Source organism: Parasteatoda tepidariorum, chromosome 9, assembly GCF_982258835.1.
Source record: "Parasteatoda tepidariorum strain Cologne lab strain chromosome 9, Ptep-v5.0, whole genome shotgun sequence".
Taxonomy (NCBI): domain Eukaryota; kingdom Metazoa; phylum Arthropoda; class Arachnida; order Araneae; family Theridiidae; genus Parasteatoda; species Parasteatoda tepidariorum.
This window is the reverse complement of record NC_141763.1, coordinates 22,916,783-22,936,554: the sequence shown is the minus strand read 5'-3', so window position 1 is coordinate 22,936,554 and position 19,772 is coordinate 22,916,783. Positions and strand designations below refer to the sequence as shown.

The 19,772-nt window shown below is 31.5% G+C and overlaps 1 protein-coding gene across 3 annotated transcripts in view; it reads left to right on the top strand.

Moving 5' to 3' along the window:
- The window catches only part of LOC107438360 (uncharacterized), a 96,465-nt gene that overhangs the window by 61,529 nt on the left and 15,164 nt on the right, over positions 1 to 19,772 (top strand). For 2 of the 3 annotated variants that reach the window (XM_087151040.1, XM_087151043.1), the window contains 6 exons: positions 7,093 to 7,215; positions 12,651 to 12,773; positions 13,848 to 13,927; positions 14,681 to 14,749; positions 17,740 to 17,832; positions 19,489 to 19,623. The exons of the other annotated variant lie outside the window; for it this stretch is intronic. In XM_087151040.1, the coding sequence (XP_087007166.1) occupies positions 7,093 to 7,215; positions 12,651 to 12,773; positions 13,848 to 13,927; positions 14,681 to 14,749; positions 17,740 to 17,832; positions 19,489 to 19,623 (623 nt within the window). The remainder of the gene's footprint in view (positions 1 to 7,092; positions 7,216 to 12,650; positions 12,774 to 13,847; positions 13,928 to 14,680; positions 14,750 to 17,739; positions 17,833 to 19,488; positions 19,624 to 19,772) is intronic. 3 annotated transcript variants of the gene reach the window in all.

Below are 19,772 nucleotides of genomic sequence, written 5' to 3'. Positions count from 1 at the left end.
TGAGATTCCATTTAGCAAATTTCTTAAAATTTATTGCTGAAAATGGAATCAAAGACTGCTTTTGGTTTAATTATAAATAATTTCCAATGTAAAGTCATAGTGTTTTATTTTCGATAAAATACTTAAAATAGATTGAATAAATAAAAATTAACTGAGTTTCTACCATGAGTTGCGAACTTCCGGACTGTCACGAGTGACTAAATATATAAATTGCGGTGGCAAATCAAATTCAAAATTGTATTAAAATATATTAAAATTTTTAATGTTTTAAAGCTTAATTTTAGCTTACTATAAAAACTTTTGGTAAAGAATTTTTTTGTTTTAAATATGAATACTTTAAAATGAAAGTCACAGTGATAATTACGATTAATTAATTAAAGTGATAATAAATAAATAAAAATGAATTAAGTTTCTACCACTTTCTAAAATTTTTAGTCGTCTGTTGCATTCCTGCAGCTTGCTCCCGACAGCGGATGAATATTTTCGAAGGGTAGTGCTTTAATGTATGATTCTTTATTTAGTAAATTCGATTTACAGGTGCATACCTGCCAACTTTTAATCCTTTCCATTATCATTTTTCCCAGTGGTATTAAAATGGAATTAAAACTTCAATTTTAAGCCAACAAATACGTTGTATTTGAGAAAACTTAAGTTGACAACCATGATAGTAACGCATATTGATATATGTGCTTAATTTTTGTAAGAATAGTGGTGATCAAAATCATTTAAAAATTAAAATTGTAAAAGAAAAAATAGTATATATTTACTACCACTTTAAATATGAAAATAAAATCTTCCGGAAAATCCGGAAGAGTTGGCATGTATGCAGTTTTACTCAATACTACTTCTAAATAATTCAAAGGCTTATGTTATATGCCACTGCGTAATAGCTAAGCCATGTTGAGTCTTAAAAAGTTGACAAAATTAACCGAAAATCTGCAAGTTTTTGTAGTTCTTTACCGTTTTGTAAAATATTTTGTCAGATCCGAAGCAATTGGCATCTCTGCATTTCTTACATTTTTTAGTCAACAGTGGCATCCTTTTTGAATGCTATAAAGCGCTTTTATTCATTTTTTTTAATCGAAAGTTGGGAGGCCATTTATCTCCAGCTGTATATATTAGATGTGCCGCTTAGTTCCATCTCATACTCATACGTGATAGTTATCTTAGCATTATCCCCGCGAGGGGCTCTAACTAATTCATCTGAGTGGGAATGTATGATAAATCGCCAAAGCGCAATTGAATGTTGAAAGTTGGGACTCAGTTTCATCAAGGACTGAAAGCCTATACATACCAAGACGGAAAGGAGCAAAAACTGGTACGAAAGGTATTTCATTCTAGTATTTTTTCGAGAAAACATACATTTCTGTAACTACCGAAAATTTTTTTACAATTATAGCAAATATATGAAACTGCTTCTTTCCTGAGAAAAAGTTTTTCTTTTATGTACGTAATTTTTAGAGATAATTTTATTATCCCAGATTACGTTTTATTGCGCTTTATTATTATTATTAACACATTGAGCACCGCGTCAGCCATCGGTGACTGACACTGAAATTACATTTAGGTCGCGTCAACCACCGGTGGCTGACACTGAAATTCTCTACTTCGTTATTGAATATATTGTTGAATTCGGCAGTAGGCATGAAACTTTACCCCTTTAACATCCACCAGCATAATTTTCGTCTAATTTACATTCACCAGCTCAAATTTCACCATATTTGCAAGAATCAACGCAAGGTTTGCATCAGCTCAAATTTCACCGCTCTTACTTTCACCATATCATATTTTGACCCATTTACATCCTTTGCTTAAATTTCACCTCAGTAACACCCAACAGTTAAACTTCCGTTTCTTTTATAACCAACAGCTCAAATCTATCTTCATTCACTCCTATCAGATAAACATTCACCCTATTTACAACTATCAGGTCAAATTTTTCTTTATTTCAATTCCAAATTTGCCTCATTAACAACTACTAGTTCAATTTTCGTCCCATTAACATTCCCCAGCTCAAATATTTCTTTATTTACAGCTACAAACTCAAATTCTGCATCAGATTTATGAACTTAAATTATACCACGTTTACACTCACCATCATACCCTCCAACTTATGAGGATTTTGAAAATAATTCTTTCTAGTGGTAGGGAACCAAAGTAGAAATTTTTAAAGCAAATGGATCTCTCATAAAACTTTTATCAGAACTTAAGAATCTAGCCATATGGCGTGCACTTTTATAAGTAATAGTGGACAAGTTACGCTAAAATTAATTTTGCTACCGCCTGAAAAGAAGATTTCTTAAACTACGGAAATTCCGTAGCAGTTGGAGGGTATGTCTGTCTTTTCATGACGCCAACAGAAGTGGCATACCTGCCAACTTTTACGCATCTGGCGTAAAATTTTATTTTCATATTTAAAGTGGTAGTAAATATATACTATTTTTCCTTTTATAAACTTAATTTTTAAATGATTTTGATCACCACTATTCTTAAAAAAATTATGCACATATATTAATATGCGTTACTGTTATGGCTGTCAGCCTTATTTTATTCAAATACAACATATTTTTTTGCTTAAAATTGAAATTTTAATTCCATTTTAATACCACTGGAAAAATGATAATGAAAGGGATTAAAAGTTGGCAGGTATGCTTTTCTGTACCAAGAAAATGATGGCATACCTGCTAACTCTTTTGGATTTTCCCGAAGATTTTGTTTTCATATTTAAAGTGGTAGTAAATATATACTATTTTTCCTTTTATAAACTTTATTTCTAAATGATTTTGATCACCACTATTCTTACAAAAATTAAGCACATATATTAATATGCGTTACTATCATGGTTGCCCTCCATCGACAACATTACAGGCGCCCACGGGCATCACCACAGATGCATAACTGCCAACTTTTAATCCTTTCGAGTAGGATTTTCCCCAGTGGTAGTAATATGGAATTTAAATTACAATTTTAGGCAGATATATACGCTGTATTTTGGAAAAGCTTATGCGGACTACCATGACAGCTTTACACATTAATATATATGCTCAATTATTTAAAAAATAATGGTGGTCAGAAAGATTATACATTAAGTTTATAAATGCAAGGAATCTATAGGAAGCACACATTTTACTACCACTTTAAAGATAGAAATAAAATTTTACGCCAAATGCGTAAAAGTTGGCAGGTATGCAGATGAAGGAGTCAATTGTCCGCTTCGCGGACAGGCACTCTGTTCACTACTCCAGTTCAAGTTCATGGTTGCCAACTTAAGTTTGCTCATATGCAACGTATTTGTTTGCTTAAAATTGAAGTTTTAATTCCATTTTAATACCACTGGGAAAAATGATAATGGAAGGGATTAAAAGTTGGCAGGTATGTGATAGTGATCAAAATTAAAATCGTTTGCGAGAAATCATGTACCTTCTATAACAATTTTGAAGTCAATGGATGTAACCTCCAATAACGACCAACTTCTATCAGCGAGCATTTTACAGTGGATCGGAAAATGGTCGGTCTCTCCCGTGAGGTTTTCACTGTATCTGTTGCACTTCATCCATTTGCTGTATGGGCCTTAACTTGCTAAAAAATATCATTGAAGGGAATATCAGACCAGTATAGGCCTTAACCTGTTAAAAAAAATCAGTATATGACCACTATATGCCTGTAAATGACATTAATGTGCATTTTTGTCACAGTTTCTAAATTACGCGGTTTCCACTCTATCCCACTGCTTCCGGGCTAACTAACTAACTAACTAACTCAGTGGCGTGACAGCCCATAGAAGGTCTACTGTGCCCATCTCATTTTTGTATTTAGCAGTCAATCATTTATTTTGATCAGGTCGTGGGAACCCCGTATAAAAAGATGCTAATAATGTATTGCAACTATAGAAGTGTGATATATTATCTAATTGAAGCGGCTGCGTTCAAATTGCTTTTATGACTAAGTTGCTACCACTTAAATATTTTAGCGGACTTTTGGAAGCTCCGTCAATCCAGCATCTGCACAAACTTTCTAGAAAGTATATCTCTCTCTCGCCCGATTAGAAGAAATTTAATTCTCTTCCTCAAATCATTTCCTTCAAAAAAGCGTCGACCAAAGAGTTGCAGACTTTTCAGGTAATATTTAATTTAAAAGATAGGGAAACTAAATTTTTTTTTAAGTATTTTAAATAATCAATTATTTGTCGCTATTTATTTCTTATATCACTTAAATCATTATTAGATTTATATTACTTTCTTATTGATAATGAAACAACTTGAAAAAAAAAATATAATAATGATACCGCTTTTTAAGTTAAACTTTATGTGACTATAGTATTGCTATCAGCTCAGTAAAATTGCCGCAGCGGGAGGAAGACAACAGGTATAATTTAAAAAAGCTGGCTTGTTGGCTGGCAAAATTGTAAGTTAAGGAGGAATGCAAGAACTCACGGACAAATTAAAAGTGGTAGAAACTCTATTCTCTAATATTTATTGATTATCTCTTGAAACTCTTCATGACGGGCGAGTCATACGTACCTTCTCAGGGTGTCGATAATCAGGGTAAAAAAGATAAAACTGGTAACCAAACTATTTTAATAGTAATTTATTTGTGGGCGGGGTAATAATAGTTTACTTTATTTAATTCATCGCTACTTAGTTCGAATTAAAAATTGTACAGTTGCACTTTTAACACACAAGGATTGGATGCGTTAGATTTAAAGTGAAAGCAAAACTAAGTCGTGTCAAATTAGCTGTGCCCAAATTTAAGCTACCGCTTTTTATTTTTTACTATTCTGATTCCGTAGGACTATATTTATGCCTCGTCCGTTCCTAAAAGGTAAAACAATCTATTGTCACTACCCCTATGGCTTAAATCCTAAATTATTCATATTTAAATTCAAAACATTTATAACATTCCCTTTCATTAGTAAGCTGAAAAAAACATTCTGTAAAAAAGTCATACCCTCCAACTTATGAGGATTTTGAAAATAATTCTTTCTAGCGGTAGCGAACCAAAGTAAAAATTTTTAAAGCAAATGGATCTCTCATAAAACTTTTATCAGAACTTAAGAATCTAGCCATATGGCCTGCACTTTTATAAGTAATAGTGGACAAGTTACGCTAAAAGAAATTTTTTTTTAAATATTAAGACATTAATTTTGCAACCGTCTGAAAAGAAGATTTCTGAAACTACGGAAATTCCGTAGCAGTTGGAGGGTATGCTCACCATATCTAATTTTGACCCATTTACATCCATCAAATTACATGGATCAAATTTCACCTCAGTTACACCCAACGGTTAAACTTTAGCCCCATTTAGAACTAACAACTAAAACCAGGTTTTCTTTGCTTCTACCAACTAAACTTTCCCTCCATGCACATGTACCTGGTCAAATTTTGCTTCATTTAACCCGTTTTGTCCCGAATGTATATATTGAAATGATACCAAAAGTGGTTTTATGGAAAAAGTGGTTTTATGGAAAAAGTGGTATAATATATTATCGAAATTAATTGGTTTTTCTACAGTTAGAGCATTTAAAAAGTCTTTGACAGATCAAAAATTACTTGTTCCGTATAATTCTAGATCTAATCAGAAATAACTAAATCATTGCGGTATCTGAGAATCTTTTAACCCTTTAACTGGCCCTTTATTTCTAGTAAAGGTAAATTGAAGTATTTTTTGAAATTGTTTTAAGAACAGTAATTGATATAAAAAAAAACTCATTTAGTTTATAAAAATGCCTTTTTTTTGGTGGTAAATATATTTAACATGACCTATTAGGAACTTACTGTCTTTTATTTTTCTTTATTTATAAAATAAATTCCTTAAATGCTACAAACTGCAAAAGGAATTATGCATTTTATAACTTTTATACGTTTTTTAAAAGTGACAAATGGTTACCAATTTTATTCAAACTCACTTCAAGAAAGCTGAAGTTATTGAAAAATGGAAACCTAAATTAAAAGTGGTAAAACGTGGTGGTAAGTATACTTACCACGGCCTTCAAAAGGGTTAATTCACCCAGATAAATGAAAATTCTGAAAAAAGTTTCCCACCACAATGAATGTCTTTGAAAAAAGGAACTGTCCTAAATATATGACGCTGGGCGTTAACCGGTTAAGTTCATCACCTCAACTATTGCCTCATTAACATCCACCTGCTCATTGGTTTCGTCGTCCCATTTACAATTAATAGCTCTAAACTGGTTTACTCGTACCTGCTAAGCTTTTGCCCTATTCGCAAGTACCAGCTAAAATTATACTTCATTTAGAGATTCATCAGTACACATTGCTTAGTGAATGATTCGATTTACACTTTTTAATTGGCCAATAATGAATTTTACCGAACTAATAACTCCACAGGGCTAGTATGGATTAGAGATTCCATCTGTTTCGCATTCGTCAAATTATTTTTTAAGAACGGTAAGGAACTACAAACTGAGATTTACAGATTTTCGTTAAATTTTGCCAACTTTCTAAATGTCTCAACAAGGCTAACTGTGACAAAGTGGCATACCACGTAAACCTTTAAATTATTTAGTAGTAGTTGGAGAGAGTTTAAATCGAATTAACTAAACTAAATCAATAAGTACTCTCTCGGAATTATTTAACGCTATCCGGTGAAAGTTAGCATTTAGAAATTTTCTCCAGAAAGCATACCTGCCAACTTTTAATCCCTTCCATTATTATTTTTCCCAGTGGTATTGAAAGGAAATTAAAACTTCAGTTTTAAGCAAACAAATACGTTGTATTTGAGAAAACTTAAGTTGACAACCAGGATAGTAACGCATATTAATATATGTGCTTAATTTTTGCAAGAATAGTGGTGATCAATATCATTTAAAAATTAAGATTATAAAAGTAAAAGTAGTATATAATTACTACCACTTTAAATATAAAAATAAAATCTTCCGGAAGAGTGAGCAGGTAAGAAAAAGTAGGAAACAGATTCTAGAAAGCAATAATTATTAGAATGACCGTCATAACTACTTACAGCAAACAGGTTTTACTTGAATGCTTAAATTATTTATTTGTAGTGGTACTTGAACTAATTATAAATTTTTTATATGAAATGGGAAAGTAGGAAGTAATTTTTTATAATTTTAAGGTACCAATCCATGTGTCGAAAGTAACGGAGGATGTGAACACTATTGCGAAGCAGAGAACGGTAAAGTTAATTGTTATTGTCACGAAGGATTCGCACTTGACCAGGATGGACGTTCTTGTAATCGTAAGTTTAGTTCACTCGGACGTTTTTTTCCTTTAAGTCTTTTTCCTTAGTTATGCTAACTGGGCACCTAGGCCACGAATTTTACTTAATACTAGGTTTACAGACGTTTCTTATATACCTATTTCTACGAACACACGTCAATTTGACGCATGAACCAATACATCACTAGGTTTACGGACGTTTCTTACTTACCTATCTCTACGAACACACGTTAATTTGACGCACGAACCAATGCATGTCTAGGTTTACGGACGTTTCTTATATACCTATCTCTACGAACACTCGTCAATTTGACGTATGAAAGAATAAATATAATTGTGATTCTTAATTTAATAAATTCAAACCAGTAGATTTTTATCCACCACTATTTCTAAATAATTCGTAGGCTTATATAATTCGCCACTCTGTATTTCCAAATTTACTTAGTTGTTATTTACCATTTTTTTAATTTCTTTGGCGTGTCCGGAGCAGCTGGCATCTCTGCACTTAGAAACCAATTTAATTGTGTACTATAAGAAAAAAATAAAGATATGATATATATACAGTCAGTCACAAAAATCTACATACACTGATCAAAATAAAGGTTTCTCAAAAAGCAATTAAATTTCAATTTTAAAAACCATATCACTCCTTCAGTTTTCTCTAAAAAATTTGTTTTCCATAATAAAAATATTCAGAAATAATAATTTCTAGATAATTTTGTGATTTGTATAGTAATTATCAAGTCGCAAAAGTCTGCATACACCTGATTGGCGGACGGAAAAGAATTTGCATACGAAGTTATTTTGGAAGATTGTCTTAGTTTGAGGTTACATGTTTCGTTATCTATTCTAATCTTCATTTCCCGATATTTTTTGACATTGTAACTTCAACAAAATGAGTCATGGAAAGGAAACATCTTTAGAACTTCGAAATATGATAGTAAGAATGAAATGTGAAAAGAAATCTTATGCAGAAATTGCAAAAAAAAAGTCGGTTCACTGTTCAAACAATCTACAGAAATTATGTTATGCGTGGAAATGTGCTTAACAAATATCGTTGTGGTCGTGTAAGGAAGCTTATTGATCGTGATGCAAGAACCATAGTAAGAAAAGTGAAGAAAAATCCGAAAATTAGTGCTCCAAAATTAGCGAATAAAATTGCAACAGCTAGTGGAAAGAAAGTGCATCCAGAAACTGTTCGTAAAATTCTTCGATCAGCCGGCTACAATGTTAGAGTTTCTAGATGAAAGCCGTTCATTTCATCTACTAACAAACTAAAGAGACTTGATTTTGCTTCTGCACATATTGACCAAGATTTTAATTTTTGGAAAACAGTTGTTTTTACAGACGAGAGTAAGTTCAATGTGTTCGGGAGTGATGGCCGCGGAAAAATCTGGAGTAAAAAAAAACACAGAAATGAATCCCGAGAATTTGACTCCAACTGTGAAACACGGTGGAGGCAATGTTATGGTTTGGGGAGCAATGGCGGCCGCTGGAGTTGGCAATTTAGTGTTTATCGATGGCATAATGAATCGATTTGAATACCTGAAGATTTTGCAAGACAATCTACTTCCATCTGTTCGAAAATTGGGACTTGGGAACAACTTTGTCTCCCAGCAAGACAACGACCCAAAACATACAGCTAAGATTGTTAAGGAATGGCTACTCTATAAAATGCCTAAACAGCTCCATTCGCCACCACAGTCCCCAGACCTTAATTCCATCGAGCACCTTTGGGAGGAAGTGGAAAGGAGAGTTCGGGAGCAATCGGTAACAAGCAAGGAAACCCTAAAGATGGCAATAGAGCTTGCATGGTCTCAAATTACACCTGAGACGACGAAAAATCTGGTTATGTCGATGCCAAACCGAATTCAGGCAGTTGTTACTTCAAAGGGAGGTCCTACAAAGTATTAATGTTACATTTTTTGGCATTTAATTCTGAAAGTTTGTATTGTTCTGTCTCTGTATGTAGACTTTTGTGACTATATAATTTAATGTGTTGTTAATTTTTTTATATTTTAACGAATTTGTTCATAATTTCTTTTGTTAGATATGAGTTTTTATCCAAGATGTTAACGAAAATAAAGTTGTATATTTAAAAATATGAGTAAAGTGCTAGATCTGCGAATATTAGCGGGTGTATGTAGACTTTTGTGACTGACTGTATGTATGAAATAGTCTAGTATTTTATGTTTCAATACTCGAACTAAGCAACTGAAACCTTCTAAATCTGACACTCTGACATCAATTGACATTCTGCGTTTGTTCTTTCTATTATTGCTTACCGGCAACAGTTGTTTCATTTGAGATAACGAATCGAAGTATTATCGGTACATTCCTATTTATTACTGATGTGATAATTGCTTGTTTACTCAAAATTTTGTCTAAATTATGATCGCGTCAAATTGACGCATATCCGTAAAGATAGGTATACCACATAGAGAATTTCAATATTTAAACGCTTTTGAAGAAAATAACCTTCAATATATATTTACTTCGATCAATGGTTAAAAGTCATTGTAAGAGATAAAATAAAAATTCAAGCGGGTTTTATAATTTTCCTTACAAAACTCGAAAGGCGTCAAAATGACGCGTCCCGTAAACCTAGTGTTAAAGTATACATAGTTGTAGTGATGCCACGGGCGATTATAAATGAAAAAATTGGTAGAAACACAATTTAATTTATTTATTATCTTAAAAATCATTCAAACGCAACTACTACTATGACTTACATTTCAAATTATTCATATTTTTAAAAAAAATAAAGCCAGTGCTTCATTTTCCTCGGTAGTAAACTGAAGAAAATATGCTATAACAAGTTCCATTTATAATTTCTATTAATATAAGTTTGAAATCCATTCGCCTGCATTTTTAGTAGCGCGCTACAATCCTGTAGTTGTTTCCAAGCGTAAAATAACTGCAAATTAGGACTTCAACTTAATGGAAGGACGTTCTCGCATTCGTCGTAGGTTTTCTTCATTCGTACATTTTTTCATTAAGTATGGATGGCTGATTGCATGTGTCGCAAGTTCTTTTTATGTCAAAGCTTATGCGTAACTACCAATTTTATCGCTTAGCTCCCCCAAGTTTGCAATTTTAATAGTTATAATACACTACGTTTTAGCAGTAATTTTTTTTTACTAACGCTGGCATTGAGCGTTTGCTCATTACTCTGTAACTATAAAACCTTTATCTACTACGGAATTTTTGTAGTTTACGAGAATATTTTTTAGTGGTAACAGAGGTAATGTATTAATATTTTAGCCGATGAGATTTAAAAGACTTTGCCCACCATAGTATTTTACTTTACTTAATTTACAAAATTTGGACAGCATATTCTATACATCATGAAATATTACAGAAAAATTATAATAAAAAACAGTTTGAGTTCAGCAATCTGTGTGGCGGCTGGAAACCACAGTATATAAATAGTTTAAAAATATGTATTAAGTGTCTCATAGAAAAATAATCATGATAAAGGTTTCAACAATTCTGCTTTAAAACTTTTTGCACAGCAGTGGACTGATTGTAAACAGACAGTTTCCAGTGGCACACTGAAGTCAAGCATCACTTGTTTGCTGTCAGTAAGCGGGTGGATGACCACTCTGTTTGGGTAGTGACCAAGGATGCGCGGTATCGGTCCTCGTTAAACTGTTCTACCGTAAATTGCTTGACTTCGATCGCAGTTTGACGGGTTAAAGCGGAGGAGCCATCCAGTCTACAGAGGATATATCCCAGACCATTCCCGATAACCCATTTTAGAGGTCTAGTGTGACGTCATTAAAGTACCAACCTACATTTGACATCAGTTAACTACCACTGATAATTATACTATAAGTGTAGGAAACTATTTAAATCTGTACTTCTCGCTCCCCTGATGACGGGGTGAGATTTCACCAGCTATTTCTCGCTCCCGTGATATTGACGGGCTGGAGTGTTCAGTAGTAACACGCCAATAAGAATAAAATTAATTCATTTCTTTTGCCAGGAAAACATTTTATTTCTCATTTTACACACCTGATGGCAGTACCAGGATATTTTTAGGGTAATTGTAGATAGTTAGTTTATTTTAAACTAGTTGCAGCACTAATCAAATACGTAATACAAATACAAAAGTCAAACAAATAGGCACTTTTATGACCGTTTTCTTGAAAATTAACCGATCGTTAAGGGTTTAAAGACAAAACCTCGAAAGTTGACTAAAAATACATTTTCCATAAGTCAACTTGGGCAACAATGAAATTTTGCCCAGAATAGGATTTGTTAACTAAAAAGTAGAAGGTTCACCAAAAAATATTAGCATATTTTGCACGATGTAAAAGTAGAACTCTAAAATCCACAGTTTAAAGATACTTCCAATATTTCAGCTAAGTAATATGTTTTTCAAATAGAAATCTGGAGATGAAATTTATATGAGTGGAGATGAAATATATAAAATATTACCACGCTGATAATAAAATATTTTATTCAATATTAGTACTACATTTAATATACACACCAGCAAGAGAAATATTTTATCACATTTATTAAAAATATGAATAAGCTTATATAAATGAGGGTGTTAGTTTTCGCAAAAAAATTAATTTAATTACATAGATTTCCCCTCTAAAAATACTATACAAACTTACTTTTGGTTTCTTTTATGTAATGAGATTTTATAGTTTACATATATTCTATAGACATGATCCATAATTAATCACTCAAAAGCAAATTATTTCACAGCAAATGTTATTTTGACTTGAAATAAAAGGAAAAATTATTATGTATATTATTATTTTATCAAATATATTCATTGAGTGTTTTAATTTTTATGTTATATTTTTTTACAAAGAATATACATCATCTGAACTATTACTATTTATGTGTTTATCCATTTCAAAAGTCAGATTAGAAAATTCATTTCTTTGTCCATCATATCATATCACATAAACAAAAACCGGCCAAAATATTTTTAAGTTTATTTGATTAACAGATCTTTTGACATGCACATTAAATGTTTTTTTTTTTAAATTTTCTTTTTATCAAACTATCTGGAACACACGGAATAATGTTATAACAAATGATTATATTTTTTTTATTAATCATCTACCACGGTTTAGTAGAATTATAGTTTTTTTTTTGTCGTAAAGAATTTTGCTCTGATTTGTGTGACGCAAAAGAACTACAAATAGTTTTCGCAATGTAAAACTGTTTCCAAATTATAAATCTTATGAACTATTTTTTTATTCTAAGACTTACAAACTGTTTTTTTTTTTACGCAAGGCTTAAAAATTATTTTCCTAATGAAAAACAAACTGTTTTTAGAATTTAGAAATTACAAATGGTTTTTCTAATGTAAGACTTGAAAAGCATGTTTTCCTAATTTATAACTTACACATTTTTTAATGCAAGACTGAACATTTGCAAATGGTTTTCATACTGCAGAACTTAATAAATTGTTTTCATAATAATAAGGGTATGATGCCTGTAAAGACGAGAATGGGGGCTGTCAGCACAATTGCCATTTGCAGGACAAAGTTGCTCAATGTTCATGTCTCGAAGATTACATTCTTCAGGAAGACGGAAAATCTTGTGATCGTAAGTTAAATTTTTTCATTCTATGAATAATTCATAAATTATCATGCAACATCAACTAATCGAAAATAATAAGCTGTGTATTTTAAGACTGTTAACGCACTAAGTGCAAAAAAAAAGAAGAAAGAAAGTGAACTCTATAAATAACATTGGAGAACGAATTTCTTGTTGCATTGTTACAAGTTTTCTTCAAACTACATATGTCCCGCAGTGGACTGATCGTTAAGACACGGCTCCCATCAGATCACCAAAGTCAAGCATCACTGGCTGCGGTCAGTGTGCGGGTGGGTGACCACTTGGATCAGTCTGCGTAGGGACCGAGGGTGTGCGGTATTGGTCCTCGTTAAACTGTGCTACCATAAAGTGCTTGACTTCGCGTGCAGGTTGTCGCGCTACCGAAACGGGGGTGCCATCCCCTCTGCAGAGGATCAAAATTGTGATGGCATGTCTTCGGATCATCCTCAGGGATGTTTGCGACGTAAATGAACAACAACAATCAAACTACATAACTTTTTCAAAATAAGATTTTTTCGTTTACCTTTTTTTTTGTTGGTCTGAATAAGATTTGTTTATACAATAGGATAATAATTAAATAAAAAAAGGATGAAAAAAAATTAAGAGAATTAATAAGTTTTTTTAGTGCTCCTCACACTATTGTATTGATATATTTTTCTTTGGCTATATTGATACAATATTAGAAAGTACTATATTAATACAATATTAGCACTCCTTTTTGTAGATATAATCGTGTGAGCTGATAAAGATATATCTTTTTTTTTTCTTTTTTTCCCGGATTTTTTATCAAAAAAACTGTTTTATTTTCTTATTTTTCATTTTTCTTGAATAATTTTCTTCTTCTCTTTTCATTATTCTGCAATTTTTTTCATGCTTTATATATATATATATATATATATATATATATATATATATATATATATATATATATATATATATATATATATATATATATATATATATATATATATATATATCCCCTGTGTCATCTATTGGATTTAAGGAATAAATAAGCATATTTATTTAACTTTACGCATTTGAATATTTTCAAAAATATTTTAGCCATGGAATATACAGAAAGTGGAGTTCATGAAGAAAGCGAAGAGTTGGTTACTCAACCATCCTACGTGGAAGTAACTGATGTGAGTAAAATTTAATAATTTAGTAATTAATAATTTAATAAGCAGAAATTAAAATTTTTAAAAATAAAGTGAACTATTTATATTTCGGAAAATTTATGTTCAAATTTGCAAGAGAAAAAAAAATTGAAGCTTGGTATTTTTGTCATCGTGTTTTTTATTTATAGAAAGAATATCCTTATAAACGTTATTTTTAGCATAATTCATTATTTAATTAAAACACGTTAGAAATCACCAAATTAATATGCAACATCTTCTACGATATATAAACTTTAATGGTAACCAAGCCAAATGCACAAGGGTATGACATTTCGAATTATGAGTATTTACCCTTCATCCTTACCTAACACCTTACTTAGATTTAAACAATATTTTAACCAAATTATTTTCGTCTAACTGTTGTCCTCGGCTCTGGCTGCGCGAAAGTACTTCAGATTTTAATTTTAACAATTTTATAGATATGTCTGAGATATTTTGAAACTGATTATGCTCTTTTTAAAAAAGAAAAATTATACATCTCTGGTTTACGCAATTTACCCGCATTTCACCTCCCCATTTTCTGAGTTTTGGAAAATCTTGCTTTTTTTGCAGTAAATTGTAGTAAAAAGTTGAAATACACTTGAATGAGAAAAAAAGAAGATATGCCGAAACCATGGAAATGGGGTGGGGAAAAGTTTGGAGTGTGGGGAAATCGCGTAACTTTTTAACGCCTATTCCACTTACAAATGGTATAATCTTGTTTATTTTGAATCTTAGGATGAACCTGAAAAAGTTGATTCGAAGAGATTCCCTGAAATACATGTTCCACCTGGTTTTCCTGAAGATGTAAATAAACATTTCTATAACTCTATTCGATTAACACATATTGTCACATTGCATAACACTACTGCTGATATACTTAATACCAACTAAATCTTCCTTAACGGAATCATATAACTTGAAAGGAAACAATTTTCTTGTTAAAAATTCATTATTCGAAGAGTATTTTCGTATAAAAAGTGTGGTATTGGTACTTATTATTGGTTACAAGTACCATGAAGTCAAGTTCTCCAATGCTTATAAACAGCGCTAGAATCTGACTAGCATAAGTGACTGATAATACACATAAAAATATTAAATATGATAATATTGCTATCATTAATGATAACATGTACGGTAGCACAAGTGACCGGCTACCGATAGTATATTTAAAAATATTAAATACGATAATATTGCTGTCATTAATGATAACATATACTGCAGAACAAGTGACCGGCTACCGATAATACACGTAAAAATATTAAATACGAAAGTATTGCTATTATTAATGATAACATATACGGTAGCAAAAGTGACCGAGTACCGATAATGCACATAAAAATATTAAATACGATAATATTGCTATCATTAATGATTACATAGCATATGTAAACTGCTAATAAACTCAGTGGCACAACAGCCCACAGAGGGCAAAGGTCTACTGTGCCCATCTCAATTTTCTTGACCTAGGTCTCAGGGGTACAAGAGCAGATGTTTCGCACCCGAATCCGCACCCGGCTTGCACTGACCACAGCTCTGACGTAAAATATTCTCAGTGGTAGACGGACCATGGATTAGAGCCCTTTTAATGTCAGGCTAACCGTGGGAGGTTCCCGTGATCTTACTCTCCATGTAACGCAAATACAGGTTTGTTCCATCGAAAAGTCCTCCACAGAGGCAAATTTCTCCCAATACCAGGAGTTCCCTTGTCTTTTGCACTAGGTTCAAAATAGCAAGGCTACGAAGTTGAACATTAGTAGTCGTAAACCCAAAAAATTCCGTAGGCTGTTCAACGACGGTGATAAAATTAATTACGACAACATAACGTATCAAAAAGATAATATCATGAATATAGGTACTGAATACGATTATTGTCAGTGTTGATATATTTTATTTAGGTTAACGTAAATATTGGCTAATGTGAAAATAATTTAAATAAATTAAATTGAAAAAATATCATGATATTTACGTATGAAAGTTTGATAATTCTCTGGCAGCGCATTGCCGTATCATAATTCGTACGTATCGATTATAGGGTACAATGTTCGTATTAGTGAGTTTTGAGAAATCAGTCACCAATGCATAGACCCTAAACCAATAAGTACCACTGCATATATATTAATTTTAAAAAAAAGATTAACTCGTTGCAGCCTTTGGAAGTGCTCTATACATATGAAAAAATCTCATATGGAAAAAGTTATACTTTATAATTATAGCGAGCAGATATTATTCTGTTTAACCTTCGCTTTAGTTTAAAATGACGCACGGTGGCTGAGTGGTTGCGTTTCGCGTTCCCGTGGCACGGGTCCTGGGTTTGATCCTCAGGCCGGGCAATGTTGACTCAACCTTTCATCCCTTCAGTGGGTCGATAAATGAGTACCAAGCATGCTTGAGAACTAAACACTGGGGGTTTCGCGTTCGGCTGACCACTAAACCGAAACATCTGCTACTGCACCCCAGAACCCAAAGTTAAGAAACCTGAGATGGGCACAGTAGGCCTTGGCCTTCTATGGGCTGTCGCGCGAGTTTAGTTAGTTTAAAATAGTTTTGTTCCTTAATCTCGGCTCCAAATGTTCTTTTAATTTTATTTCTAATGGCAAATTATGAACAGTTACAGAAGAAAACAATAAAAAAGCAAAACACAGAGTACAACAAAAAATGTTGAAACAGAGTTCATTAATCTAAAATATCTCTAGCCTCCCAATATCGCTCGGTGAGAAAAGTCTTGCAGGGGAGTAGATGTGCTGAATCCATGACCTCTTCAGAACTGCACAAAGTGCATATCGGGGAAGGAACAATTTTGAATCTATAAAGATACTAGTTTCTTAAGCAGTCATATCCAGTAGCTAGGCGGAATTCAGTCACTTCTCTACTCCTTGGGCCATTACACAAATTTTGGATGGCATTCTTCCAGGACTTTTGGTCACTGCAGACCTTTGCAAATTTACAAAATGTAGCGTCCTGAAGGACCCTGGCTCGAATCCAAATGTAAATTTGTTATTCATTAGTTGTATTATTCATCTATTATGGTGGCGAGAATTATCTAGTTTCTTTAACATAAATCTTAATACTAACAAAATTTCTTAATTTTTTTAAAGAAGAGGAATTGTCCTTTTAAAACGACCCTAGATTAAAAAAATCATAAAATTTTTTTAACTAATAATTTAGAAAGACTTGAGAATGGTGTTATTGGTACTAAAAGTCTCTTGAGGTCTTATTGAACCTAGACAGCTGAAAGAATCAGACAGTTTACGACACTTTCATTAATAGAATCAGTAAAAGTTTATAAATGTACAGTATGAAACAGAATCAGTAACAAATTTATATATTTTTTGCCAGATATTATGTATGGATTTTATTTCTTAAATTTTAAAATTTGAAAAAGAACACTACGATACACGCTAATCCTTCATCAAAAATTAAAGCATGCTACATATTTTTTATTGTATTTTTACTTTCTATGATTTTTAACCGATTAAAACATGTGGAAATTATTACCTCAACAATATAAAAAAATTCATGAATGTTCATTGTTTCCTTTTTTTAAAAATATCCACAGGCATCCAGAGAAGCCACTACACTGCAAAATTAAGCACATAAAAAATCATGCAAAATCAAGCAACACATTTTCAGAAATGATTTGTAGCATATATAAACTTTTGTCTTCGATTAATTGTGCAATCATTTAATTAAATAAAGAAAAAAAGGTTTTATTGTAACAAACTCTTCTCAAAATTTAAATTTTTTATATACTGAACAAGATTATTGAATAAAATGTGTTTCTATCCATAATACAGTTACGCTCATGGTTTCAAATACTAGCTGCTCAACAAGGATTGGTAACAAAAAATTTACCACCTCCCCATGTATACCAAGTCATCGAACCAAAGGTAATAAACTTTATATTACTGATAATCCATCATATATATATATATATATATATATATATATATATATATATATATATATATATATATATATATATATATATATATATATATATATATATATATATACAGTGGTGACCAAAAGTGTGGACACTTTTTGAGAGTTTCATGTTTTTCAACTTTGTGTGCTTGTAGAATTATTAATTTTCACTTAAATACAAACGTTTATATATCAAATTGAAGGTAATTTAATGTAGAATTTCATAATAATTACAATATTACAATATGTGTATTACAAAACAAGTTATGCAACTAATAATAAGATCTATCTTAGATTTGCATTTTTTTAAAGTGATAGTTACACAATCAAGACTTAGTAGGATAATTCTTATTTTTTAAGACAGCTTCACAGCGTCTTTTCATCGAGTGAACGAGTGTTTGGAGTTCATATTTCGTAATCACATGGTGCCAAGAAACAATTATAGCTTCAATAATTTGTCTTTTATTGGATGGACGTTTTTTTCGTACAAGAATTTTCAAACGTCGCCACAAATTTTCAATTGGATTGAGATCAGGGCTGTTTCCTGGCCATAGTAATGTATCTATGCCTTATTTTGAAACCATGCTTTGCATACTTTTGCTGTGTGGCATGGAGCTGTATCCTGCTGAAAAATAAATGGTGCGTTGTTGGGGAAGAGATCCCTGATGGAAGGTATCAATTTTGGTTTCAGGACAGTTTGGCCACCACTGTATATATATTCAAAATGTAGAATTAAACAAAGAAAAATTATAGACATATGAAGAAAAAAAAAAGGGGGGGGGAATAATAAGTAAAAAAATAACAAACAACAGTTATTTAAAAAAAAAAAAAAGATGAAATTTTACTTAAAAAACCTCCTCCTTTTTGCGAAAACATTTTTAAATTATTCTTGAAAAATTCCCGTCCATGTAAGTTGATCTGATTTTGCTAATCGCTTTATAGTCCATTTTTATACTGTTTTTTCTTTTTCTTTTATTTTATCTTCTGTTTTTACATGTTATTTTTACTTATTTTTACTTTTTGTGTTCTATTTTATTTGTTGTAATTTTTATAAAAAATTTTTTTGAGTGCTCCTCACACTATTGTATTAATATATTTTGCTTTGGCTTTATTGATACAATATCAGAAAGCACTCTGTTTTGCGGATATAATCGTGTGGGCTGATGAAAAAATTATATCTTTTTTTCCCGGTTTTTTAAATAAAATTTAATTTTTTTTCTTCTTTTTTTTTAAACTGTTGTTTGTTATTTTTTTACTTATTATTCCCCCCCTTTTTTTTTACTTTTTCATATGTCTATAATTTTTCTTTGTTTTATTCTACATTTTGAACTTATCTAATGAGTTCTTTTTACTTGCAGCTTAAGCGCAATAAATGAAACTTATTGTTTTTCTTAACTTTCTTCGGTTTTCTTGTATTCATTTATTTATATATATATATATATATATATATCCTCTCTTTTTACTTTACTACTAAGCATTTTTTATACTTGTAAAATTATATGATGAAATAAACTTAAAGTGAAACATTAACAAAAAAAAATTAGTGTTTATTCAAAAAACTTAAAAACAAAAATTTTTTTTTTTTTAAAAAAAAGTTCAAAATTAAATTTTTTTTGTAGGATTCGGTAGGTCCAAGCGGATCAGCAAATCCTTCTGGGCCCTCATTAAATAATTCAACAAAGATTCCATTTTATTTCGTCGTATTCAATGGACTTCAAGGTGCCCGAGGGGAGAGAGGAATACCAGGACCTCCGGTAAGTAGTATTACTTATTTATTTACTTATTTATTGAATATAATTGTAGCTATTAAGTGAACCCCAATTTTGTTTAAAAAAAAAAAAACTGGAAATTATAATTATCTACGCACATCTGAGCAATAGCCAGCGAGATTTTTTACTGGGTT